Consider the following 27,793-nt stretch of genomic DNA (forward strand, 5'->3'; position numbering starts at 1 on the left):
TCATCGTTTTCATGCCTTCAGTGACAATCTACAATGTAAATAGTCATGAAAATAAAGAAAACACATTGAATGAGAAGGTGTGTCCAAACTTTTGGCTTATACTGTATATATATATATACATATACACACACATTATACATACATATACATGTATATATATATATACATATACATTATATATATGTATATATATTCATTGTCTTTGATTTAATAAATGTATATAAATTGTGTATATGTATAAATGTATATGTATATATATATATATATATATATATATATATATATACACATACACACATATATATATATATATATATACTGTACATATACAAGACAATGAATATATACATATAACGTATATGTTTATATGTATATATATATATATATATATATACATATATATATATATATATATATATATATATATACATATACATATAATGTACCGTATTTTTCGGACTATAAGTCGCAGTTTTTTTCATAGTTTGGCCGGGGGTGCGACTTATACTCAGGAGCGACTTATGTGTGAAATTATTAACACAGTAAAATATCAAATAATATTATTTAGCTCATTCACGTAAGAGACTAGACGTATAAGATTTCATGGGATTTAGTGATTAGGAGTGACAGATTGTTTGGTAAACGTATAGCATGTTGTATATGTTATAGTTATTTGAATGACTCTTACCATAATATGTTACGTTAACATACCAGGCACGTTCTCAGTTGGTTATTTATGCCTCATATAACGTACACTTATTCAGCCTGTTGTTCACTATTCTTTATTTATTTTAAATTGCCTTTCAAATGTCTATTCTTGGTGTTGGGTTTTATCAAATAAATGTCCCCAAAAAATGCGACTTATACTCCAGTGCGACTTATATATGTTTTTTTTCTTCTTTATTATGCATTTTCGGCCGGTGCGACTTATACTCCAGAGGCACTTATACTCCGAAAAATACAGTATATGTATACATGTGTATGTGTATGTATATATATATATATATATTTTGTTTTTTTCATTGTCTTTGATTTAATAAATGTATATAAATGTGTGTGTGTATACATACATATACACACACACATTTATTTACATTTATTAAATCAAAGACAATGAATACCAAACATCTAAATGTAACTTTTGCAAATCCAAATGTGACGTGGTCTTGCTCTTGCAGGTAAACTAACAAAGAAGAAGACAGGAGGACTGTACTACGATTTAGGTTGAAATTATCCAGGATGTCTTTGTTTTCTGTCTTAACCAGTCCACATATTGAAGAAATAGAATACCGGTATACTTTAACAGTTTATACCAGGGGTGTTCAAAGTGCAGCCTTTAGGCCCACAGCTATTTTTTTTTACTGGCCCTCGGCAGACCTTAAATATTAAATGAATTCATTATTATCGAGGTGTTATTAGTAATGCTGTCAACTGAACCATTCTCAAAACAAGATTAATCACACTTTAAAAATTGGATTAATCATTATTAATGACAAGTATTACTGCTAGAATAAACTCGCTTGCATGATTTCACTTAATTTAAACATTTAAATGAAATTTAAAAATACTTTAATAATTGGTCGCAATTGCAATGTTATTGTCAGAAACCCGAAGGTAAAGCAGCAAAATAAATTGTGTGATTAATCTGCATATATACGTGATTAATACAATGCTTTTTGGGATTAACTGCATGCGTTAATTCGTTATTGACAGCCCTAATTATCAGATTACACTAATTTTCTTTGTCGCCAATAACACAAAGCAAACATGCATGTTTTGTCCATATAGCTTGGCATAAATTGACATACATTGGTTTGCTTTTAGCATTTTGAATGTACGAAATGTATCGAAGTAGCCCCCGCTTAACTTTGATTTTACTAAATGCGGCCCTTGCAGGAAAAGGTTTTGACACCCCCGGTTTATAACTTCAATCAAGTTAAAAGTTAAAGATAAAGTACCAATAATTGTCACACACACACTCGGTGTGGTGAAATTATCCTCTGCATTTGACCCGTCACCCTTGATCACGCCCTGGGAGGAGAGGGGAGCAGTAAGTTTCTGCGATCTTCACGGAATTGTCAAGGAATGATGGCGTCATTTTCAGACGCAACTAATTGGTCAGTTTATATACACATACAGTACAGGCCAAAAGTTTGGACACACCTTCTCATTCAATGCGTTTTCGTTATTTTCATGATTATTTACATTGTAGATTGTCACTGAAGGCATCAAAACTATCAATGAACACATGTGGAGTTATGTACTTAAAAAAAAAAGGTGAAATAACTCAAAACATGTTTTATATTCTAGTTTCTTCAAAATAGCCACCCTTTGCTCTGATTACTACTTTGCACACTCTTGGCATTCTCTCGACGAGCTTCAAGAGGTAGTCACCTGAAATGGTTTTCACTTCACAGGTGTCATAGTTTTGATGCCTTCAGGGACAATCTACAATGTAAATAGTCATGAAAATATAGAAAACGCATTGAAATGAGAAGGTGAGTCCAAATTTTTGGCCTGTATTGTATATATATTTTTGGTTTTGTTTTATTTGATCTGTGTGCAATATGTAGTATTCATCACTAATTTGTTTTTCTTAACATTGTAATTCTGTTACTATAAGTGACAACCTGCTATAATCTTGTATCTCCAAACCTATCCTGCTCCAAGAGTGCATAAGTATCCTGCTAGGAAGTTATTTATACAGCTTCGTCATAATACACAATCCACATCTTCAATGTTTGTTGCCGTAAGACGAAAACAAACAAGAGATCCTGGATAACTTCAACTTAACTCGTGTCTTCTTCCAGTTTGTTTGCTGCAAACCAAAGTCCACGTAAAACTGCTTCCGCGTACCTCGGCACATCAAAGGCATTTGCAAAGAATTCTGTTTGTACGCTTCTTAAACGTCTTCTTCATATTTGATTAAATTAACATTTGTATAATCAGAAAAACGCAATGTTATTTAAGTTTTTTTTTTTACTTTAAAAATCGAACTATTAAAAAAAAATGATTACAAAATAAAAGGTCAATATCCGTTTTTCTTGTGTTTGTTTCAATGGGGGGAAAAAAACTAATGATACATGCATCAACAACCCCAGTAAAATGATCCATGACCTTTTACAACTAAAACTTGGAAATCATGTCTAATGAAAAGGAACTACAGTGGAACCTCTACAGTCGGGGGAAAACTGCCTCAACATTTTAACAACTTTTAAATGAATAACATTTACTTCTTGAGCCATGTATAGGGATGGGTATCGTTCACATTTGAACCGATACGGTACCAACACCCAGTACCTGGGAACCGATACTAGCACTCAACAGTACCAATTTTTGGTACTTTTTTGTGTGTTAAAAAATATGAATTGTTTTTTAAAAAAAAAACATATGTCACTTTTTATTGCAAATTTACAAATATATCAGATTATGATAACCGCTGTCCTTGATTATTATCATCACATTATTTGCAAGTATGACATTAAGTTGCAATTACAGTTGCCCAAGACGTTAGACAGCAGTTGTGTACAGTTTATGGCACTTTGGGTTTTTGTTGCGCCCTAAAAAGTGTTGATACTATAAGTATTGTCCTTACTACACACCAGCCGTTTGATTGTAATGAGCATCTTCGTTGTAGTTTTCATTAAAAAATTTAGAGGTGTTGAAATCGCCATGTCAAATCGCAGAAATGCTAATCAGTAGCAAAGCCGATGTATATTAGCATCAATCTAGCGCATTTTTGGAAAAGTGAAGCCTTACTTTACCTACATTGGAGCGTTGTTTTATTTGTTGAGTCAATTGCTTCGTGGGCATTGAAAATTGCAACATTACTGAGAGGTACAGTATTTTTCGGACTATAAGTCGCAGTTTTTTTTCATAGTTTGGCCGGGGGTGCAACTTATACTCAGGAGCGACTTGTGTGTGAAATTATTAACACATTACCGTAAAATATCAAATAATATTATTTAGCTCATTCACGTAAGAGACTAGACGTATAAGATTTCATGGGATTTAGCGATTAGGAGTGACAGATTGTTTGGTAAACGTATAGCATGTTCTATATGTTATAGTTATTTGAATGACTCTTACCATAATATGTTACGTTAACATACCAGGCACCTTTTCAGTTGGTTATTTATGCGTCATATAACGTACACTTATTCAGCCTGTTGTTCACTATTCTTTATTTATTTTAAATTGCCTTTCAAATGTCTATTCTTGGTGTTGGGTTTTATCAAATACATTCCCCAAAAAATGCGACTTATACTCCAGTGCGACTTATATATGTTTTTTTCCTTCTTTATTATGCATTTTCGGCCGGTGCGACTTATACTCCGGAGCGACTTATAGTCCGAGAAATACGGTAGTTTGGCTGAATCCGCTCTCAGATCTGTTGGACTTCACTTCAAAGTGCGAAATGAGTCGGCAAACGGGCGCGACGTCACGTGCAACCCAGGTACCATAACATGGCACCGTTGGATTTATGTGGTAGGATTCGGTCGGTGCCAAAAAAGTACCGGACTCGGTACCCATCCCTAAGCATTTATAATGTTAAAGGACTTTGGATATGGACTCTTTATTGTTTCCTATAAGAACATTTTTGGGAGGTTCTAGAGGTTCCAGTGTACTTTGGTGCTAAAACAGACACCAACCCTGGAAGTCCTGAGGGTCAACCTTGTAAGCGCCCAGCCAGTCCTGGCCGTAGGCGATACGGTTCAGGTACCAGGGGGTGGAGAGCAGGGTCTGGTACCCTGACGACGTGACTTTTGCAGTCTCATTCTGGTATTGCTGCCGGGTCCCTTTCCACACGTGGATGATTGTGTCTGCCTTCAGCTACACAACACACAGGACAAGCAGCATTGTCATAAATAACGTGTTTGGAATGTCCCTTCCTGTCTTTTTTGTTGGTTCTGTGCACTTGTAAGCGTAAGCCTGTTGATGATTAGGTGGACACCACGCCTGACTGACCGGTGAAGTTGAGCGGTTCGACCTTGTAGTACTTCTGCCAGTCCTGGGCGTAGCTAATGTAATCTAGGTACCAGGGGGCCGAGAGGATGGTGGTGTATCCGGCAGCGGTCACGTTGTGCATTTCCCCGTCCGCCCCGTCATTCATCCACACGTGCACAATGGTGTCGGGCTTCAGCTGCAATGTGTTTAGGTTAGGCTCGCTTGATGGTGCCAGAGTACAAACACACTTTGGAGGATAATATTAATAATACCATTTTTTGAGTTTTTTTCTGTAGACGTCCCACTCTTTTGGCATTTAGGGGCGGGCATTAAATACAACTCCCCTCTTTTCTGATTGTAAAAACCTATTAAACAATCACGTTACCCTTTATTGGTACGTAAGGCTGGGCGATACGACTGAAATCTGTATCACAATTAGGGCTGCAACTAACTATTAATTTGATAATCGATTAATCTGTCGATTATTACTTCGATTAATAATCGGATAAAAGAGACAAACTACATTTCTATCCTTTCCAGTATTTTACTGAAAAAAAACAGCATACTGGCACCATACTTAGTTTGATTATTGTTTCTCAGCTGTTTGTACATGTTGCAGTTTATAAATAAAGGTTTATTAAAAAAAATAAAAATTATATTAAAAAAAAAAATTATTTAAAAAAATAAATAAATTTTGCCTCTGCGCATGCGCATAGCATAGATCCAACGAATCGATGACTAAATTAATCTGCAACTATTTTTATAATCGGTTTTAATCAATTTAATCGATTAGTTGTGCAGCCCTAATCACAATATACGGGTTTTATATCGGTTGATATCGATAACTATTGATATTTTTATGACCTAACAAAGATAAGGGCCAGGAGGAAAAATATATGAACATTTTTAAGATTTTTAATATCAAATGTAACTTTCCTCTGAATATAATCCCCTCAGCCATCAAGGCAGAAAGAAAATGTCAACACAAGCATGGAAGACACTCAAACAACGTAAACAAAATAAAAATAAAAATCACATTGAACACTTAACATTAAGCTCTTAAATTAAGGTGCAAAAATAAAGAGTATGTAAGAAATGCTTAATAAAGTGTAACAAAATAGTGCAAAGTGTGAAAATGTAAACAGAGAAACCTGAGAAGATATATTTTCTGCATGTTTAGGGCCAGGTCTTGGTCGAGACAAGCATCATTTACAGACCACATTGGTCTGACTACGGTCCTTTTTAAATATCCCCAAAACAGCCATACTGTCGATATTACTTTTCCTGTTTTCTCCACAATTTCTTAATTTTTACTTTGTCTTCTCACTCCGTGCAAAGAATCAACCGGGAGACAACACAATGGTGCAACCAAACTTGATAGTTGATACGGTTAGCTAATTGGCTGATAGCGTGTCACACCCACTGATCAGTGATGACTTCCTGCGTTGCTTGGTTACCAGACAGCGAGTGCTTTTGTTCGTGCAACCAACCTTTGCTTCGCAACTTCCGTTTTCTTCCGACATAGAAGGAAAAAATGATAATTTTAATGTTTTATCAAACGCATTTTATTACGTATCTATAGCGATATATAATGATATTGTTTTATCGCCCAGGCCTAGGACCACCGCACGTGCGGAGAAACAGAGAAATGCATCGTTTCAGTGTGGTTTTGGCACAGTTTTGACACTATACTGCAGCACCCCTGCTGGCGAGGGTCTATAACTGCGGGTCAAGTAGGTTTACAATGCAGTTTGAACAAGTGGCGTGCTGACAGGCGAGGCGGTCATCATGAAAAATAAATCAAACCAATATATGGGAAGACAAATTAAACAATATTTATTTGTGCAACCAACCTTTGCTTCGTAACTTCCGGTTTCATTCGACGAAGAAGAAGAAAAAAAAAAAAGATTGAACGTTTTATCGAACGCATCTTATTACGTATCTATAGCGATATATAATGATATTGTTTTATCGCCCAGGCCTAGGACCACCGCATGTGCGGAGAAACAGAGAAATGCATCGTTTCAGTGTGGTTTTGGCACTGTTTTGACAATATACTGCAGCACCCCTGCTGGCGAGGGTCTACAACTGCAGGTCAAGTAGGTTTACAATGCAGTTTGAACCAGTGGCGTGGTGACAGGCGAGGCGGTCATCATGAAAAATAAATCAAACCAATATAAGGGAAGACAAATTAAACAATATTTATTTGTGCAACCAACCTTTGCTTCGTAACTTCCGGTTTCATCCGACGAAGAAGAAGAAGAAAAAAAAAAGATTGAACGTTTTATCGAACGCATCTTATTACGTATCTATAGCGATATATAATGATATTGTTTCATCGCCCAGGCCTAGAACCACCGCACGTGCGGAGAAACAGAGAAATGCATCGTTGTCTAAGCTAAGTTTCAGTGTGGTTTTGGCACTGTCTGACACCATACTGCAGCACCCCTGCTGGCGGGGGTCTGTAACTGCAGGTTAAGTAGGTTTACAATGCAGTTTGAACCAGTGGCGTGCTGACAGGCGAGGCTGTCATCATGAAAAATAAATCAAACCAATATATGGTAAGACATGAATTGATTAACGTGGACCCCGACTTAAACAAGTTGAAAAACGTATTCGGGTGTTACCATTTAGTAGTCAATTGTACGGAATATGTACTGTACTGTGCAATCTACTAATAAAAGTTTCAATCAATCAAAAAACTAAACTAAACAGTATTTTTCCATTGAACTGTGTTATAAATTCTATAAACTATACGCATGATTCCGATCCTTTCCTGGTCAAATACATGGCAGGACCATGGAGAACCCAAAGGAGTCCAGCCATAAACCTCACAGCATGCCACTGGTCAGAACATCAATCAAACAAGTGTTACGTTAGCTATCGCTACTAATAATGACTTGGCATGATGATTGTCAAGAATGACTGACTAGTCCTTTTCGTCGTTTACCTTAACGCCATTGTCAAAGACCTCCTGCCAGATCATGTAGCCCTTGTTGGTGGAGGCCACAATGTCCAAGAGTCTAAAAGCATATCAGATAGTTTATTGCGGATATTTTTCACCAATTATCACATCCATGACACATTACGTGGAGATACGCAGCCCACCTTTGGATGTAAAAGGACTCCAGCTTGCTGTAGTCTTGACCGAAGCCTTCCTGCTCCATGAACCTCTGGATGTCAGGGTTGGACTTCCTACAGAGGGCGGGAGATAAACGATAAAAGTTTGTTGCTAAGGAGACGCCAACAACAACAACAAAAGTAAGAACTGGAAGTCGCACCAGCAGGTGAAGTCCACCTCGTCGCCTCCCAGGTGAACGTAAGCATCTGGGAAGACGGCGCTGATCTCCTTGAAGAGCTGACTCATGAAGTTGTAGGTGGTGTTGAGGATGGGGTTTACCGGGCCGAAGCTGCCGGACGGTTTGGGCCCAGCGAAACAGGGCGTCAGCAGGTCCGACTGCCCTGAGTATGGAGAAGATACCGAGTCCATTGCTTTTTTTCCGAGTTAAGAAGGCGGCTGCAGGAAGTTGTGTGGCGACGCAAACCTTTGCCCCAAGACTGCGTGTGACCTGGCGTGTCGAACTCTGGGATGACCCGGATGCCTCGAAGACGGGCAAACTCGATGATCATCTTCACGTCGGACGGTGTGTACACGTGAGTGTACGGGTGGTATGCTCCCTGTCGGAAGCAGTAAAAAAAACTATTCCTTCTTCCTGCGTTACATGATTCTCAGGGAGGGCAAGTAGTTTGACTTTCTTTTAGTTGCATTGTACAGCATGTAATTATGAGACTGCTACGAAACAAGCATCCATTCACATTTTATTCATTTGAACCTGAAAATCATGGATTTTGATACTTTCCGCCATCTTGTATGTATGCTCACTGTTCCCATGCTAACATGCTAAAGTTAGTGTGCTAATGCAATCTTTTTAGCTTATTTTGTTTGAACCTAAAAATCATGTTTTTTTATCCAAGAAGTATGCCAACTTATCCTATGTTAGCATGCTAACACTAGCATGCTAATCCTACTCAGTGGCCTAGTGGTTAGAGTGTCCGCCCTGAGATGGGTAGGTTGTGAGTTAAAACCCCGGCCGAGTCATACCAAAGACTATAAAAATGGGACCCATTACCTTCCTGCTTGGCACTCAGCATCAAGAGTTGGAATTGGGGGTTAAATCACCAAAATGATTCCAGAGCGTGGCCACCGCTGCTGCTCACTGCCCCCCTCACCTCCCAAGGGGTGATGATTGATTGATTGAGACTTTTATTAGTAGGTTGCACAGTGAAGTACATATTCCGTACAATTGACCACTAAATGGTAACACCCGAATAAGTTTTTCAACTTGTTTAAGTCGGGGTCCACTTAAATTGATTCATGATACAGATATATACTATCATATATACTATCATCATAATACAGTCATCACATAAGATAATCACATTGAATTATTTACATTATTTACAATCAGGGTTGTGGAGGGTGGGGGGGAGGATATGGACATCAAGTAGTGGACATAGAGAGAGAGAGAGAGAGAGAGAGAGAGAGAGAGAGAGAGAGAGAGAGAGAGAGAGAGAGAGAGAGACAGAGAGAGATCAGAAGGCATAAGAAAAAGAAAAAGTATCTGCATTTGATTGTTTACATTTGATTATCAGCAATCCGGGGAGGGTGTTAGTTTAGGGTTGTAGCTGCCTGGAGGTGAACTTTTATTGCGGTTTTGAAGGAGGATAGAGATGCCCTTTCTTTTATACCTGTTGGGAGCGCATTCCACATTGATGTAGCATAGAAAGAGAATGAGTTAAGACCTTTGTTAGTTCGGAATCTGAGTTTAACGTGGTTAGTGGAGCACCCCCTGGTGTTGTGGCTATGGCGGTCATTTACGTTAAGGAAGTAGTTTGACATGTACTTCGGTATCAGGGAGGTGTAGCAGATTTTATAGACTAGGCTCAGTGCAAGTTGTTTAACTCTGTCCTCCACCTTGAGCCAGCCCACTTTAGAGAAGTGGGTAGGAGTGAGGTGGGATCTGAGGTGGAGGTCTAGAAGTAACCTGACTAGCTTGTTCTGAGATGTTTGGAGTTTAGATTTGAGGGTTTTGGAGGTGCTAGGGTACCAGGAGGTGCATGCGTAATCGAAAAAGGGTTGAACGAGAGTTCCCGCCAGAATCCTCAAGGTGCTTTTGTTGACCAGAGAGGAAATTCTGTAGAGCAATCTCGTTCGTTGGTTAACCTTTTTGATTACTTTGGTTGCCATTTTATCACAGGAAAGGTTAGCCTCTAGAATGGAACCTAGGTAGGTGACCTCATCTTTCCTGGTGATAACAATGTCACCTACTTTTATGGTGAAGTCATTGACTTTCTTAAGTTTGATGTGGGACCCAAACAGGATGGATTCTGTTTTACCCAAGTGTATGGATAGCTTGTTGTCAGCGAGCCAGGTGCAAGTTCTACAGAGCTAGTGGGTCAAGTGCAGAGAATAATTTCACCACACCTCGTGTGTGTGTAAGACAATCATTGGTACTTTAACATGTTATTCTGTCATTTTAACAAACCTAAAAATCATGTTTTGAAAAACAATGATGCCGTCTTAAGAGGTATGCTCACTTTACGAATGTTAGCATGCTAATGTCTTATGCTAGCATTTTATCTAAACATCATTGACTTTGATACTTGGCACCAATGATAACTTTTCCGATGATATCATGCCAACATTAGCATGATAAAGTTTTATACTAGTATTTTGGCTAATTATATTAATTCAAACCTAAAAATCAGGGATTTTGATAGTTAGCGCTACCTTAAAAGTACACTACCTTTTCCCTGAGCGCCACTCTTTGAGCGTGAGAGTCCCACAATTTAACCAATTTTCACACCACAATTGACATTTCTGATGCTTGTATTTCTCCATTCACTAATCATTAGAGATTCCGATAATATCGGCAGTCCGATATTATCGGGCGATGAATGCTTTAAAATGTAATATCGGAAATTATCGGTATCGGTTTCAAAAAGGAAAATGTATGACTTTTTAAAACGCCGCTGTGTACACGGACGTAGGGAGAAGTACAGAGCGCCAATAAACCTTAAAGGCACTGCCTTCGCGTGCCGGCCCAATCACATAATATCTACGGCTTTTCACACACACAAGTGAATGCAAAGCATACTTTGTCAACAGCCATACAAGTCACACTGAGGGTGGCCGTATAAACAACTTCAACACTGTTACAAATATGCGCCACACTGTGAACCAACACCAAACAAGAATGACAAACGGATTTCGTGAGAACATCCGCACGGCAGTCCGATATTATCGGAATCTCTATAGATTAGTGAATGGAGAAATATAAGCATCAGAACACAACATAAACACAACAGAACAAATACCCAGAACCCCTTGCAGCACTAACTCTTCCGGGAAGCTACAATATACCCCCCCCCCCCCCAACCCCGCCCACCTCAACCTCCTCATGGTCTCTCAGGGAGAGCATGTCCCAAATTCCAAGCTGCTGTTATGAGGCATGTTAAAAAAAATAATGCACTTTGTGACTTCAATAATAAATATGGCAGTGCCATGTTGCCATTTTTTTCCATAACTTGAGTTGATTTATTTTGGAAAACCTTGTTACATTGTTTAATGCATCCAGCGGGGCATCACAACAAAATTAGGCGTTAATTCCACGACTGTATATATCGGTATCGGTTGATATCGGAATCTGTAATTAAGAGTTGGACAATAGGAACATCGGCAAAAAAGCCATTATCGGACACCTCTAATAATATATATTTATTTTTTTCAGAATAATAAACTTTTTTCCTCCCGGTTTGCCGTAGTTTGAGTAACTCTGATTGATTGACTGGAATAACAAATTCCAGACCAATCCATAAAATCTTGTGCTTAACCATGGAAGGCACCCCTCGCAATGTAAGCCGATCAAAAGCAACATAAAGCGGGTCTTGGCATCTACAGTATCTTTCACACACACCTCAGCGCAGTGTTGTCAGCTTGATGACTTTCTCGCTAAATCTAGTGACTTTCCATCTCTTCTTAGGGACTTTCTTTTTTAAAAGTGACTTGCGACAAATCTAGTGACTTTTTGGGGTGTTTTGGAGACATGAAAAAGCGTATCACTGTAATGTCCTTTAACGTAAAGGTGGTGCTGCTGTGAGCAGCCTGTCTACTTAATGTCTGCTCTTGGACTGCTGGTACTGAAAACACATTTTGTTGTACTTTTAGGTGCAATGACAAATCAAGTTATATTCCAGTCAGAGTAGAGAGAAGACCCACATCAACTTTGTGCAAAGCTACCGCTGTTTCTGCCTTGGTTAACTGTGTGAGAAATAAATGTTTAATCACTGTCACACTTTAAATAAAAACAAATTTACTGTTCATGTTAATGAGCCAGTCAATATATTTAGTTCCTTTGTAAATATCACAACCCTTTAGTCTTTTGATCAAATTTGATAGTCTAACATTTAACAATATTGAACAAAGAACAACTAAAACTAAGAATCAATAGAAAAAAAATTCTTTACAGTTCTAATCATAATTTGCTTTTTTAATTTACTTTTTATGTCTCCCACTACGTTATTCCTCCCTCCTACAGCGTCCATTGTAATCAATTATACAAATGAGGCAATGATATCATCTATCAACTTCTGGCAACATGACAGTCAATAGCTACTTTCCTTACCGAGGAGTTGGCAACACTGGAAGATGAAGACAGATCAGAAGACGATGGAGATGTAGATTAGATACAAATTAAAAACACAGAAGCAGAGGATGAGACAGAAAAGCCAGCAGAGAAACAGTGGAAATGATTTTCATTTCTAATTTCTGCTTAATTAAGACTGGCATTAGGAGGCCACAGTGCAGGGAGAGCCGCTGGAGGTGAGGACGTCAGTCTTAAAATATAAATCAACGTTAAAACAGGCCAAATCTGTGTTAAAAAAGGCCAACATTTTTTCAAACGCATCATCCAACTAATGTCTCACTCTTGTCATTTTCTGGAACTTGGCAGCCCTGTTTTCCTGTTATCATGCTAACATTAGCACGCTAATGTTTTATACGAGCATTTGAACAAATTTAGATAATTAAAACCTAAAATTCATGGATTTTAAGACTGCAAGTATGCTAACTGTTCCAACTAAAACAAGGTAATGTTAGGGCCACAGGTTCACAGCACAGATTGCGGGCCCATCAAAATTACTTCAGGAATTTTCCATTTTATTTTCACACTTGTTAAAACATTACACAACAACAAAGGCTTTATGATGGCCACATTTTGACCTGGAACAGATTATATTCCAATATAAGGACTAGTTTGAATTTACTGTAAACTAATTACCGTATTTTCCAGACAATAAGGCGCACTTAAAATGTTTTTTCCCCCTCATAACTTGACAGTGCGCCTTATAACCCGGTGCGCCTAATGTGAAGGTGTTTTGCTTACCGACCTCGAAGCAATTTCATTTGGTACATGGTGTAATGATAAGTGTGACCAGTAGATGGCAGTGAAACATAAGAAATACATGTAGACTGCAATATGATGGCAATATGACTCAAGTAAACAACACCAACATTTTATATGTTTCATTGAAAATATAGAACATTACACACGGCGTTTGAAAATCTATCAAAATGTTTTAGTACGACTTTGGTAAGCTATGAAGCCGCACCGCTTGATGGATTGTCAGCGCATTAAACATACAAGTATCATTATGATGTGTGTATAAGGTAAGACATATTATCTGGCGTTTTGTTTCGCAATATTATACAAAATAGACTTTTCTTACCTGCTGATCTGTATTTGGGATCTGCATAAATCCTGAAAAATTGCGCATGTCCGCCTTTGTAGTCGATAAGCTTCTTTTTCTCTATCTTCATGTTATGGGACATTCATCCTCCGCTGTTGCCATTTCTAATTTAAAGTTGTAAAGTTCTTACATCTGTCAGTAAACTCGACATGAAAGCGCTAAAACATACCGGTGTAGTGAGTTCACATTATTCACCCAAGGAACTTTAGTTATTAGAGAGTTCCGGTCGGACGTTTTTTCACAGGACACATTTCCGGCCTTGTTGTTGTTTTCGGATGAGGAGATGCTGCTCAGTTATTGATTGACGTAAAGTCTGAATGTCATTAAAACAGTTAGCGCCATCTTTTGACACTTCTTCCACTCCCGTCCTTGCACGCTACACCGCTACAACAAAGATGACGGGGAGAAGACGCTGCCCAAGGTGAGTCACGTAAATAAGACCGCCCACAAAACGGCGCATCCGGAAGCGACTGTCACAAAGCAGCTTGAAGACGATCTGTAAAACATAACCTGTGCAACATTTTGACCAAGGAACCACCATTACATGTTATGTAGACTCCTTTAATGCGCCCTACAGTCCTTATATATGAAAAAAGATCGAAAATAGACCATTCATCTAGTGCGCCTTATAATCCGGTGTGTCCTATGGTCCGGAAAATACGATAGCTGAAATGCAACACCTGCAAGGAGTCTCACTGACCTGCTGGCTGAGCTGTGGGAATGTTCGGCTCAGGTACGGGAAGGATGGATCGTCGACGATGTGCCAGTGGAAGACATTAAACTTGTTCATTGCCATCGTTTCCTGACGTTACAGGTAAAAGGGCCTTAGAACCATCAAAAGTTAGTCTAGTTAGAACTCGACTGGGTTAGGTCACGTACCAGGTTGGCCAAAATGACCTTGATGGGTAGGAAGTGTCGAGAGGTGTCCAGCAGGATGCCTCGATGCGCAAATCTGGGGAAGTCTTTGATGGATGTTAAATTGACACTTTTCTGCAATGGACAAAGCAACGTCGAAACTTGTGTTGCATGAAAACAAGCAGAATTATAATGATAATAAAACTGTCTACTCACTGCACTAAATTTATCTTCATACACCAACTGGCTGAACGTTTCCAGGCCTGAAGAAATGAGACAGAATGAGGATCATGTCATGAGAAACAGCAACAAACTTCATTAAAGAGAGTAGTCGTGTACTGACAGCTTCAAAAATCTAAAAAGTATTCCATCAAATACAATGTGTTAAATGTGTCTTTATTATCTATTAATGGTAGACTGATGGATGGAATAGACATCGCTGTGACAACAAATAAAAAAAACTGATGTACCATGAAGTGCTCCCCAAACTTTGGGCGCCTTAAGGAGAGCAAAGGGTTGATCCACCAGCAGTTCGTCTACAGAAACAAAAACAAGTTTTACTTCCGTGACATCATCATGTGACTTGTTGCAATTACTGTATCAAAGTCGAAGGTCTTAAACACTCAGCTTTAGATTTACCACTGTAATTAGGGCTAGGCAATAAAACAATAGAAATATACATCATATATATTGACACTAGTGTATTTCGATACTTTTCTAAATAAAGGGGACCACAGAAAATTGCATTATTGGCTTTATTTTAACAAAAAACATATGTTTCTTATTGCAAGTTTGTCAGTCAATAAAATAGTGAACATACAAGACAACTTGTCTTTTATTAGTAAGTAAGCAAACAAAGGCTCCTAATTTAGTCTGCTGACATATGCAGTAACATATTGTGTCATTTTCCATTCTATTATTTTGTTTAGCACAAGTGGTAGAAAATGAATTATTAATCTACTTGTTCATTTACTGTTAATATGCAATAATAATTTATTCTTCTGTTGTTTGATACTTTATATTAGTTTTGGATGATACCACAAACCAAGACCGGTACTTTTTAGAGGTGGTATAGTACCGAATATGATTCATTAGTATCGCGGTACTATAGTAATACCGGTATACTGTACAACCCTAAATGTATACCTACTCAATGGCCTAGTGATTAGAGTGTCCGCCCTGAGATCGGTAGGTTGTGAGTTCAAACCTCGGCCGAGTCATACCAAAGACTATAAAAATGGGACCCGTTACCTCCCTGCTTGGCACTCAGCATCAAGGGTTGGAATTGGGGGGTTAAATCACCAAAAATGATTCCCGGGCACGGCCACTGCTGCTGCTCACTGCTCCCCTCACCTCCCAGGGGGTGATCAAGAGTGATGGGTCAAATGCAGAGAATGATTCCGCCACACCTAGTGTGTGTGTTTTTATTTAGCCTTTATTTAACCAGGTAAAATCCCATTGAGATCAAAGATCTCTTTTCCAAGGGAGACCTGGCCAAGTGGGCAGCAGCAAGGTTACATTAAAAACAGTAAACAACACATAAAACATCAAATTTACAACATTAAAACATGCTCATATGACACATGTGCATACAGACAAGGTAGACTGCAATCCTTTCACAGAAGCTTTAAACTCATTTAATGTAACAAGGGTTTGAAGTTGAAGATTCGATTGTAGGTTATTCCAAGCCTTCGGTGCTGAATACCTAAATGCTTTCTTGCCCAGTTCAGTTCTTACTTTGGGGACGACAAATTGCAGAACATTCATTGAACGAAGATTGTGACTTCCTTGTTTCTTTATTAAAAAGAAACAAGGAAGTACCAATGATTGTATGACAATCATTGGTACTTTAACTTTAATAGACACGTGACCAATATCAACAAAAAAAGACAGATCTTTTTTTCTTAGTCGGGAGAAAGCGGACGTTGCAAAGCAAGGTTGGTGGCATGAACAAAGGCACTCGCTTTCTGGTAACCGAGCAACGCAGGAAGTGACACGCTAACAGCCAATCGGGTAACAGTATCAACTGTCATGTTTGGTTGCGCCATCTTGTTGTCTCGCAGATGATTCTTTGCATGGAGTGAGAAGAGAAAGCATAAATGAAAAAATTGTGGAAAAAAGTGGAAAAGTCACCTCGGTAGTATGGCAGTTTTTATGGGGTTTTTTTCTCCAAAGGGACAGTAGTCAGACCACACCAACTTAGCTGCGCTCACCCTTCAGAGCACAGCTGTAACTTCCTGGCACTAAACCTGCAGAAAATACTTCTTCTCAGGTTTCTCTGTGTACATTTTCACACTCTTTTTTTACACTTTATTAAACACTTCTTACAAATTCTTTATTTTTACACCTTCATTTTAAGAGGTTATTGTTAAGTGTTCAATGTGATTTTACTATTTTACCTTACATTATTTGCGTGTGATTTTCCATGCTTGGGTTGACATTTCCTTTCTGCCTTGATATCTGACGGGATTATAATGAATGAAAAGTTACATTTGAAATAAAAATGTTTACATTTTATATATTTTTGTTTTTATGTTTTTCTCTCCTGGTCCCTATTTTCAACAAGTCATTGAAAAATATCTACGATTATAGATAGACCGATATAAGTTAAAGTTAAAGTACCAATGATAGTCACACATACTAGGTGTGGTGAAATGTGTCCTCTGCATTTGACCCATCCCCTTGTTCACCCCCTGGGAGGTGAGCAGTGAGCAGCAGCGGTGGCCGCGCCCAGGAATAATTTTTGGTGATTTAACACCCAATTCTAACCCTTGATGCTGAGTGCCAAGGAGGGAAGTAATGGGTCCCATTTGTATAGTCTTTGGTATGACTCGTCCGGGGTTTGAACTCACGACCTACCGACTTGGCACTCAGCATCAAGGGTTGGAATTGGGGGTTAAATCACCAAAATGATTCCCGGGCGCGGCGCCGCTGCTGCCCACTGCTCCCCAAGGGGATGGGTCAAATGCAGAGGACAAATTTCACCACATCTAGTGTGTGTGTGACAATCATTGGTACTTTAATCTTTAATCTTAATCTCAGGGCGGACACTCTGACCACAAGGCCACTGAGCAGGTCTTATATACCCTGATACACTCGCTTTCTGGTAACCGAGCAACGCAGGAAGTGACACGCTAACAGCCAATCGGGTAACAGTATCAACTGTCATGTTTGGTTGCGCCATCTTGTTGTCTCGCAGATGATTCTTTGCATGGAGTGAGAAGAGAAAGCATAAATGAAGAAATTGTGGATAAAAGTGGAAAAGTCACCTCGGTAGTATGGCAGTTTTTATGGGGTTTTTTTCTCCAAAGGGACAGTAGTCATACCACACCAACTGAGCAGGTCTTATATACCCTGATACAGTTTTCATCCACATTGCCCAGTCCTAACTGTAATCCTGTTGGAGTTCATGGTCACTTCATTAGGAACATAGGCACTAAATCAGGGGGGTCCAAGCTTTCCAAGCGAGTGCCGGATGCAGAAAAATTGGATGCGGGGCCACTTGGACACATATTTTACAATAATGATACTAAAATCAATACAAACTCTCTGAACAAAAAATACACGTTTTAGCTTTGTGTCAAAAGGTAACAAAGCAAATTAGTGTCTTATCTAATCTAACCCCTTTGAAATACTTAAGTTTCTATTATTCTTTGGCAATTTTATTATTCCGCCAACTGAAACCTGTCTGAAAGTTTTAGCAAACTCAAAAACCTAGCATACTGTATCTCGCGAGAAATTTGCACACATTTTCATCATGACAGGACGCATGGAATTCAACCTAAAAATCATGGCTTTTGATATTTGACACTATCTTAGAAATATGTTAACTTATCCTATGTTAGCATGCTAGCATTGAAGCAAATTGCTTTCTTTTAAACCTAAACATCATGGCTTTTAAATTAGTATGCTAACTTCACTTATGTTAGAGTATGCAACGTTTTATGCGAGAATTTTCTCTAATTTTATTCGTTTAAACCTAAAAATAATTAATTTTAATAGTTGGCACTATCTTAAAATATGCTAACTGTTCCATTGTCATGCAAATACGTTTCATGCCGTATTTTAGCTAATTATATCAATTTGAACCGAAAAATCATGGACTTTGATAATTGCACCATCTTAAAAGTACTTACTTTTTTCTGTTGTAAGTTGTTGGTTTTTTTATGTTGGTTTTTTGTTTGTTTGTTTTCTGCCCTTTTTGTCAAAGAAACCTGTTACAATATTATGTTTTGAGCAATGACAGTTTTACAGAAAAAAACCAGCTTTGTTTTATTAGTCAACATTGCAACTTTTTCTAAATTACTTTTCACCTGTAAGCTTTTTTATTCCACTTTTGTTATGTTTTTGTTTATTTTAATAGTATTTTTAGAATGTGCCGTGGGCCTTTAACACATTAACTGCGGGCCGCAAATGGCCTCTGGGCCACACTTTTAACACCCCTGATATAATAATAAAAAATAAAATCTGATAAGTCTATCGATAAAAAGCAGAGCCTGGCGACGCATGCGCGTTTATCATAACGCACAGTCAGCATCTCTGCTTCAGTAAACAATGACAGTGATGATGTCAGCGATGCGAGCCACACTTGCTAACTTGTCAGCCACTTCTCCAAGAGACCCCTTTTGAACACTTCTCGCACATGAACACTTCAGAAGGCACATATTCGCCCCGTTTGTTGATCTACAAAGTGTGTTTTTGGGGTGAAGGAATCTGGTTGGGTGCTGGTTAGCTTGGAGCTAACAGCTAGCCTGTCTCCATCCTCGAACGATGTCGATACAACGGGAGATAAAAGTGAAGTTTCTATGGACTCACAAAGACTAAAACAAGTCATTTACTGAAAACATGGCATAGGATGAAGTTAAAAAGCTTGACTTTACACTCCCCTTAGTGTTTACCATGAAGTCTGTCTTTTGACAGCTCCTCACGCTAAAGTTGTCCGAGTGCAAACTGAGGCAGTATTTGTCATTGATAAAACTTTCGTCGAATCAAAACTGACGACCAAAAAAATGCAAATAAACAGGGACGGAAATTTGATCCGGCAAATACAAACAAAACAAAACACCGGCGGAAAGCGATAATCGGTCAAATATAAAAAAAGAGGCAAACCGGGCAGTAAAAAATAAAATACGCGTCCTGGGTACGCGCGGGCTTTCGGAATTGCGCGTCCTTTCAGATTTCAATGCGTAAAAAGTAGAGATGTCCGATAATATCGGGCTGCCGATATTATCGGCAGATAAATGCTTTAAAATGTAATATCGGAAATTATCGGTATCGGTTTCAAAAAGTAAAATTTATGATTTTTTAAAACGCCGCTGTACGGAGTGGTACACGGACGTAGGGAGAAGGACAGAGCGCCAATAAACCTTAAAGGCACTGCCTTTGCGTGCCGGCCCAGTCACATAATACCTACGGCTTTTCACACACACAAGTGAATGCAAGGCATACTTGGTCAACAGCCATACAGGTCACACTGAGGGTGGCCGTATAAACAACTTTAACACTGTTACAAATATGCGCCACACTGTGAACCCACACCAAACAAGAATGACAAACACATTTCGGGAGAACATCCGCACCGTAACACAACATAACAAATACCCAGAACCCCTTGCAGCACTAACTCTTCCGGGACGCTACAATATACACCCCCCACTACCCCCCGCCCCCTCCAACCCTGCCGACCTCAACCTCCTCATGTTCTCTCAGGGAGAGCATGTCCCAAGTTAAAAAAAATAATGCACTTTGTGACTTCAATAATAAATATGGCAGTGCCATGTTGGCATTTTTTTCCATAACTTGAGTTGATTTATTTTGGAAAACCTTGTTACATTGTTTAATGCATCCAGCGGGGCATCACAACAAAATTAGGCATAATAATGTGCTAATTCCACGACTGTATATACCGGTATCGGTTGATATTGGAATCGGTAATTAAGAGTTGGACAATATCGGATACCGGCAAAAAAGCCATTATCCGACATCTCTAGTAAAAAGACACAAAAAGTGCCTTAACGCCAACACTGTGTTGTATTGATTGATTGAGTTTAGTTTATTTTTAACTTACAGTATTCCTCTTTACATCATGTCCGAAAAGGACAATTCAGGATGTGTTTTGTCGCAAATGGACACCCCTGCACTACATAGCAGAAAGAGACTAGTAACACTTAACTTTATTACATGTGTATTTAACCTATGAACATTCACTAGGTCAAATGCACGATACAGCTATTACATGATAAGACAGCACGGTCATAACTTGAAAGAACGAGGAGATAAACTTACAGGACTCGTCTGCTGTCACGCTGGGGTATTGTTCACAGCCTGGCTCAGGGTCTGTGATCAACACCTGCAGTCCCAGCAGACCGGCAGGGTCCGTCCACCCGTCTCTGCTTGGCCACGTCTTTTTAACGCCGTCGAAAATGTACTCGTAATACCTGAAGAAACAAAGACACACAAGTGTCATCATGTGACTCCTTGATGTTGCAAGGGCCCGGGTGGGAATGTAGAGCGGGTCAATCAGTAACTGGAGGGTTCCTGGTTTGAATCCCGCTTCCTCCGTCCCATGAAGTACTTACTGTTGGGAAAGGTAACTTCACCCACACATGGACGCTTGGTAGGACAATGTGCTCAGACCAAGCGCTACACAATTCTGTCGAGGGATTAAAAAAGGGGAGGATCAGGGGCGGCCCTTCCTATATGCAGATCACATGATCCATGGGGGGCCCCCCGTTTTTCTCCCTTGCTGTTGTTTTTGTATCCGTATCGTCAATGCACTAATTGATAAGGCAAACATACCATATTTTCCGGACTATGAGGCGCACTTAAAATCCTTTTCCCCCCCGCAAAACTCGACAGTGCGCCTTATAACCCAGTGCGCCTAATGTAAGGAATATGTTTGGTTGAGCTTACCCACCTCGAAGCTATTTTATTTGGTACATGGTGTAATGATAAGTGTGACCGGTAGATGGCAGTCAAACATAAGAGATAAGTGTAGGCTGCACTATGATTGCAATGTGACTCAAGTAAACAACACCAACATTCCATTGAAAATATAGAACATTACACACGGCGCTCAAAAATCTATCAAAATGTTTTAGTACGACTTTGGTAAGCTATGAAGCCGCACCGCTTGATGTGCTTCAACATAAGAGTATTATTATGGTGTGGGTATAAGGTAAGCCTTATCTGGCGTTTTGTTTTGCAATATTATGCAGAAACAACTTGTCTTACCTTCTGGTACCTGCTGATCTGTATTTGGGATCTGCATAAATCCTGAAAAATTGCACATGTCCGCCTTTGTAGTCCGGGCCGACAACGTAGTCATAAACTTCTTCTTTTTATCTATCTTCTTGTTATGTGACATTCATCCTCTACTGTTGCCATTGTTGATATAGACTTAGTAGACACAACGTATATTAAGTATATTGAGTTTTATTCCAGACACTGAGGCAGCCGACATGTCAACATAGTTCCCTCCATGAAGTCCATATCCCAGCAGCCCCTGCTGCCCCGCCTCCAGCATGAATAGCCGTAAAGGGAAACATAGAACTGTCGTAAAGTGTTCATTGGAGAACAACACACGTTAACAGCCATTTCTAATTTAAAGTAGTGTAAAGTTCTTACTTATATCTGTCAGTAAACTCGCCATGAAAGCGCTAAAACATAGCGGTGTAGTGAGTTTACATTATTCACCCAAGGAACTTTCGTTATTAGAGAGTTCCGGTGGGACGTTTTTTCACGGGACACATTTCCAGTGTTGTTGTTTTCCGGACGTTATTGATTAAAGTCAAGTCTGAACGTCATTAAAACAGTTAGTGCCATCTTTTGACACTTCTTCCACTCCCGTCCTTGCACGCTACAACAAAGATGACGGGGAGAAGACGCTGCCGAAGGTGAGCCACGTAAATAAGACCGCCCACAAAACGCCGCATCCGGAAGCGACTGTCAGAAAGCGGCTTGAAGATGATCTGTAAAACATAATCTATGCAACATTTTGACCAAAGAACCACCATTACATGTTATGTAGACCACAAGGAAGTTTTTTCAATTTAGAAAGAAATGTATAATAATATGACCCCTTTAATGCGCCCTATAATCCGGTTCGCCTTATATAGGAAAAAAGATAAAAAAATAGACCATTCAACGACCATTCAAGTCCCCTTTCTGGGGGTACTAGGATGACAGGGGATGCAAAACAATAACAGTGCAATACTTTTTCATAACATGGTCACCACTGCCTAGATTCTCTTGTTATGTTATTATTTTACTGTTATATTTTTATTCTCATTGTTGCTCTTTATTTTTATTCTTATTGTAATATTTTTCTATTTTGTTTCCATTTATACCCCCATTATTTACTTTTAAATTTTATCTCAATTCTGTACACTGCTGCTGGAATTTTAATTTTCCTGAGGGAACTCTCCTGAAGGAATCAATAAAGTACTATCTATCTATCTACAAAGTTGAATCCAAATTCTCCCCCTTTGGCCCTTCGTCTTAAAGGGTAACTGCCCTTTTCCCCCCTAAATTTTGCCTACCATTCACAATTCCAAAATCACATTCCATTCCATACATTGTTCGCTGCCTTTTGCGAGCGTTAATTTACTAATTAGAATGTATACAAATGAAAACATTTGTGTTCTTGTCTCATGTAGGGATTGTGAATGATAGGCAATAGGAGTGTGGGAAAAAATCGATTTGAATTCGAATCGCGATTCTCACGTTGTGCGATTCAGAATCGATTCTCATTTCTAAAAAATCGCTTTTTACTTTTTTTTGTATTTATTTTTAATATATGTATTTTTTTTTTTAATTAATCAATTCAACAAAACAATACACAGCAATACCATAACAATGCAATCCAATTTCAAAATCAAACCGACACAGCAACTCAGAACTGCAATAAACAGAGCAATTGAGGAGACACAAACACGACACAGAACAATCCAAAAGTAGTGAAAAAAAAAGAATATTATCAACAACAGTATCAATATTAGTAACAATTTCAACATAGCAGTGATTAAAAATCCCTCATTGACATTATCATTAGACATTTATAAAAAAAGAACAAGTGTCACAGTGGCTTACACTTGCATCGCATCTCATAAGCTTGACAACACACTGTGTCCAATATTTTCACAAAGATAAAATAAGTCATATTTTTGGTTCATTTAATAGTTAAAACAAATTTACATTATTGAAATCAGTTGATAAAACATTGTCCTTTACAATTATAAAAGCTTTTTACAAAAATCTACTACTCTGCTTGCATGTCAGCAGACTGGGGTAGATCCTGCTGAAATCCTATGTATTGAATGAATAGAAAATCGTTTTGAATCGGGGGAAAAAAAATCGTTTTTCAATCGAGAATCGTGTTGAATTGAAAAAAAAAATCGATTTTGAATTGAATCGTGACCCCAAGAATCGATATTGAATCGAATCGTGGGACACCCAAAGATTCACAGCCCTAATAGGCAACATTTCCAAAAATGTGCAGTTCCCCTTCCACTTCCTAGCATTAGCAGTGGCGCTAAAAGCTAAAAAAATAAAATAAAATAAAAATAAAAATAAAAACGTTGGCCCATCTTACCTCCTGTACGCGTTCTGTAGGAGGTTACAGCTCGCCCCCGCCGACGACAGTTTGGCATCAAAGATTTGGAAAGTGTCCCTGGCCAACTTTAAAGACACCGCCGAGATTTGCACCTTCTGCGGCAGCGGCCACAGCGAGCCAAACTCGGAGGTCTGTTGGGCGACTTCATCGAAGCCGTCGTGGGAATATTCAGCCTGCCGACCCCGGCAGGAGGACAAGACCACCAGAAGGACGACGGCTTGGGAGGCGGCAGCGGACATTTTTCTGTCAAATGGAACCTTCAAGTCATGTGAGGTAGACCATAGATATGAGGTAGACAACAAGCCGGGGGGCGGGGACATGCGCCACAGCCGGAAGTAAGTTTGCGGAAGTAAATAGAAAAAAATTAAAGGGGCAGCTGTCTATTTTTCATTTCTTACTCTTACTGTTCTGTCTTTTCACCCCACTATGTGCATACGATAATTAGTGTGTTTTTGTGTTTGTAAAATACAAAACTTTTTAAAACTTACATGCTTACATCTTGTTCGCACGATTTAAGCAATTGCTTAAGTTAGGATGACCATATTCTGAAATCCCAAAAATAGAACACATACAAACCCCGTTTCCATATGAGTTGGGAAATTGTGTTAGATGTAAATATAAACGGAATACAATGATTTGCAAATCCTTTTCAACCCATATTCAATTGAATGCACTACAAAGACAAGATATTTGATGTTCAAACTCATAAACTTTTTTTTGTTTTTGCAAATAATAATTAACTTAGAATTTCATGGCTGCAACACGTGCCAAAGTAGTTGGGAAAGGGCATGTTCACCACTGTGTTACATGGCCTTTCCTTTTAACAACACTCAGTAAATGTTTGGGAACTGAGGAGACACATTTTTTAAGCTTCTCAGGTGGAATTCTTTCCCATTCTTGCTTGATGTACAGCTTAAGTTGTTCAACAGTCCGGGGGTCTCCGTTGTGGTATTTTAGGCTTCATAATGCGCCACACATTTTCAATGGGACCGGTCTGGACTACAGGCAGGCCAGTCTAGTACCCGCACTCTTTTACTATGAAGCCACGTTGATGTAACACGTGGCTTGGCATTGTCTTGCTGAAATAAGCAGGGGCGTCCATGGTAACGTAGCTTGGATGGCAACATATGTTGCTCCAAAACCTGTATGTACCTTTCAGCATTAATGGCGCCTTCACAGATGTGTAAGTTACCCATGTCTTGGGCACTAATACACCCCCATACCATCACAGATGCTTGCTTTTCAACTTTGCGCCTATAACAATCCGGATGGTTCTTTACCTCTTTGGTCCGGAGGACATGACGTTCACAGTTTTTAAAAACAATTTGAAATGTGGACTCGTCAGACCACAGAACACTTTTCCACTTTGTATCAGTCCATCTTAGATGAGCTCAGGCCCAGCGAAGCCGACGGCGTTTCTGGGTGTTGTTGATAAACGGTTTTCGCCTTGCATAGGAGAGTTTTAACTTGCACTTACAGTTGTAGCGACCAACTGTAGTTACAGACAGTGGGTTTCTGAAGTGTTCCTGAGCCCATGTGGTGATATCCTTTACACACTGATGTCGCTTGTTGATGCAGTACAGCCTGAGGGATCGAAGGTCACGGGCTTAGCTGCTTACGTGCAGTGATTTCTCCAGATTCTCTGAACCCTTTGATGATATTACGGAGCGTAGATGGTGAAATCCCTAAATTCCTTGCAATAGCTGGTTGAGAAAGGTTTTTCTTAAACTGTTCAACAATTTGCTCACGCATTTGTTGACAAAGTGGTGACCCTCGCCCCATCCTTGTTTGTGAATGACTGAGCATTTCATGGAATCTACTTTTATACCCAATCATGGCACCCACCTGTTCCCAATTTGCCTGCACACCTGTGGGATGTTCCAAATAAGTGTTTGATGAGCATTCCTCAACTTTATCAGTATTTATTGCCACCTTTCCCAACTTATTTGTCACGTGTTGCTGGCATCAAATTCTAAAGTTAATGATTATATGCAAAAAAAAAAAATGTTTATCAGTTTGAACATCAAATATGTTGTCTTTGTAGCATATTCAACTGAATATGGGTTGAAATGATTTGCAAATCATTGTATTCCGTTTATATTTACATCTAACACAATTTCCCAACTCATATGGAAACAGGGTTTGTATATGCGTGCCAAGGCGGGCAGCACGCCAAGGCCGGGACTAGGTGAAAATTTGCCAATGATACTCGAACTTGCTTTATAAATAACATATTTATTTAAATAACGCATTTTTTCTCCTCTGTTGACAGCAGTGTTGGCGCTAGGAATTTTCAAAATGGGGTCCCAGGGACCCCATCAAGTCATAAAAATGGGGTCCCACAGTAAATTTTTGGGGTCCCACTTTTTGAAAACAAATGATAAACGTATGCATTATCCTGTTATATCTCCCATTTTATATTGTGTTTTGGAAAAAGGTTGTCATAAACGTTACTTAATTCATTAAAAAAATAATAAAAAAAAGAAGACAAATGTGTATGCATATGTAAATGTATTCAGTTATAAACATTCATTCACTTTCTTCTTTCCTTCATGGATCTAAACTTTACCGCTGCTGGAAGTTTTTTCTATGTTTTTATTTAATAAGTTGTAGGTGTATTTATTTCAGTATAAAAGTGTAATAAGTGTTTTGCTTGGGTCATGAAATGATGATAATGGTGAGCCAGGGCATACATACATTTTATATTTAACGTTTAAATCTCTGGAGTCTACATCAACTTCAGATCTATCCCTCGTTTCAAAATGTTTTAGTTTTTTTATGTATATATTTGTACCATGAATTGATTAAATGGAAAGCTCATATATTGCATGTGAAAAATAAAGTATCTACAAGCTTATTTATTTTGAACAAGGTTAAATACAGTTCCTGTATAATACAATGAGAATGTTATATTGTTCAATTATTGTACCTTATTTCAATTATTGTGCAGAAATATGGGGAAATACATATCACAGCAACATAATGCCTTTATTTCTTTCACAGAAAAGAGCAATTCGTATCATTTTTACAGTAGGATACAGAGACCACACAAATCCACTCTTCATTAGGTCAGGATTATTAAAACTAAAAAACATTGTAGAATTGCATACTCTATTAGTGATGTTCAAAGCTAGAAATAAAGTACTTCCGCAGGACTTACAAAAGTCATTTGTGTTCACGTCTGAAGATGAGAACCACAGAAGGCCGTATGATTTCAAACATCCAAGAGTGCGAACAAATTTGAAGCAAATGTGCTTGTCTGTTGCTGGTGTGAAAGCATGGAATTCTCTCGACAAAGACTTAAAAAGTTGCAATATCTTTGAATTTAAAAAGAGTTACAAAAAGAGACAACTGGAACTATATCAAACTGATTTTTGATTTTGATTGGAACGTGTCATTTTGAAAATGCTTAAACGAAAATTAAAAAGTATGTTGGAGTTCGGGTGTTGGTGGAGGGAATAGTTATAAAGTCATCTAAAATAATTTGTGTTAAAAAGGGGGCAGATAAATATAAGAATAGTATTCTTCCATCTGCTCCTTTCTGATCATGGAAATGTATAAGAAACAAAA

At 38.7% G+C, this 27,793-nt stretch overlaps 1 protein-coding gene across 2 annotated transcripts in view; it reads right to left on the reverse strand.

The window, feature by feature from the left end:
- The window catches only part of hexb (hexosaminidase B (beta polypeptide)), a 26,002-nt gene extending 1,485 nt beyond the window's left edge, over positions 1 to 24,517 (reverse strand). Inside the window, exons 1-11 of one of the 2 annotated variants that reach the window (XM_062056957.1) lie at positions 24,203 to 24,517; positions 20,896 to 21,047; positions 15,081 to 15,146; positions 14,827 to 14,873; positions 14,635 to 14,745; positions 14,456 to 14,557; positions 8,493 to 8,625; positions 8,229 to 8,409; positions 8,056 to 8,142; positions 7,898 to 7,970; positions 4,653 to 4,833 (exon numbers count right to left, since the gene is read on the reverse strand). In XM_062056957.1, the coding sequence (XP_061912941.1) occupies positions 4,653 to 4,833; positions 7,898 to 7,970; positions 8,056 to 8,142; positions 8,229 to 8,409; positions 8,493 to 8,625; positions 14,456 to 14,557; positions 14,635 to 14,745; positions 14,827 to 14,873; positions 15,081 to 15,146; positions 20,896 to 21,047; positions 24,203 to 24,462 (1,393 nt within the window). In that variant the 5' untranslated portion in view covers positions 24,463 to 24,517. Of the gene's footprint in view, positions 1 to 4,652; positions 4,834 to 4,968; positions 5,144 to 7,897; positions 7,971 to 8,055; positions 8,143 to 8,228; positions 8,410 to 8,492; positions 8,626 to 14,455; positions 14,558 to 14,634; positions 14,746 to 14,826; positions 14,874 to 15,080; positions 15,147 to 20,895; positions 21,048 to 24,202 lie in introns of both variants that reach the window. The other variant, XM_062056958.1, reaches the window with a different exon arrangement.
- Between the last annotated feature and the right edge of the window lie 3,276 nt (positions 24,518 to 27,793).

This window comes from Entelurus aequoreus, linkage group LG08 (assembly GCF_033978785.1).
Source record: "Entelurus aequoreus isolate RoL-2023_Sb linkage group LG08, RoL_Eaeq_v1.1, whole genome shotgun sequence".
Taxonomy (NCBI): domain Eukaryota; kingdom Metazoa; phylum Chordata; class Actinopteri; order Syngnathiformes; family Syngnathidae; genus Entelurus; species Entelurus aequoreus.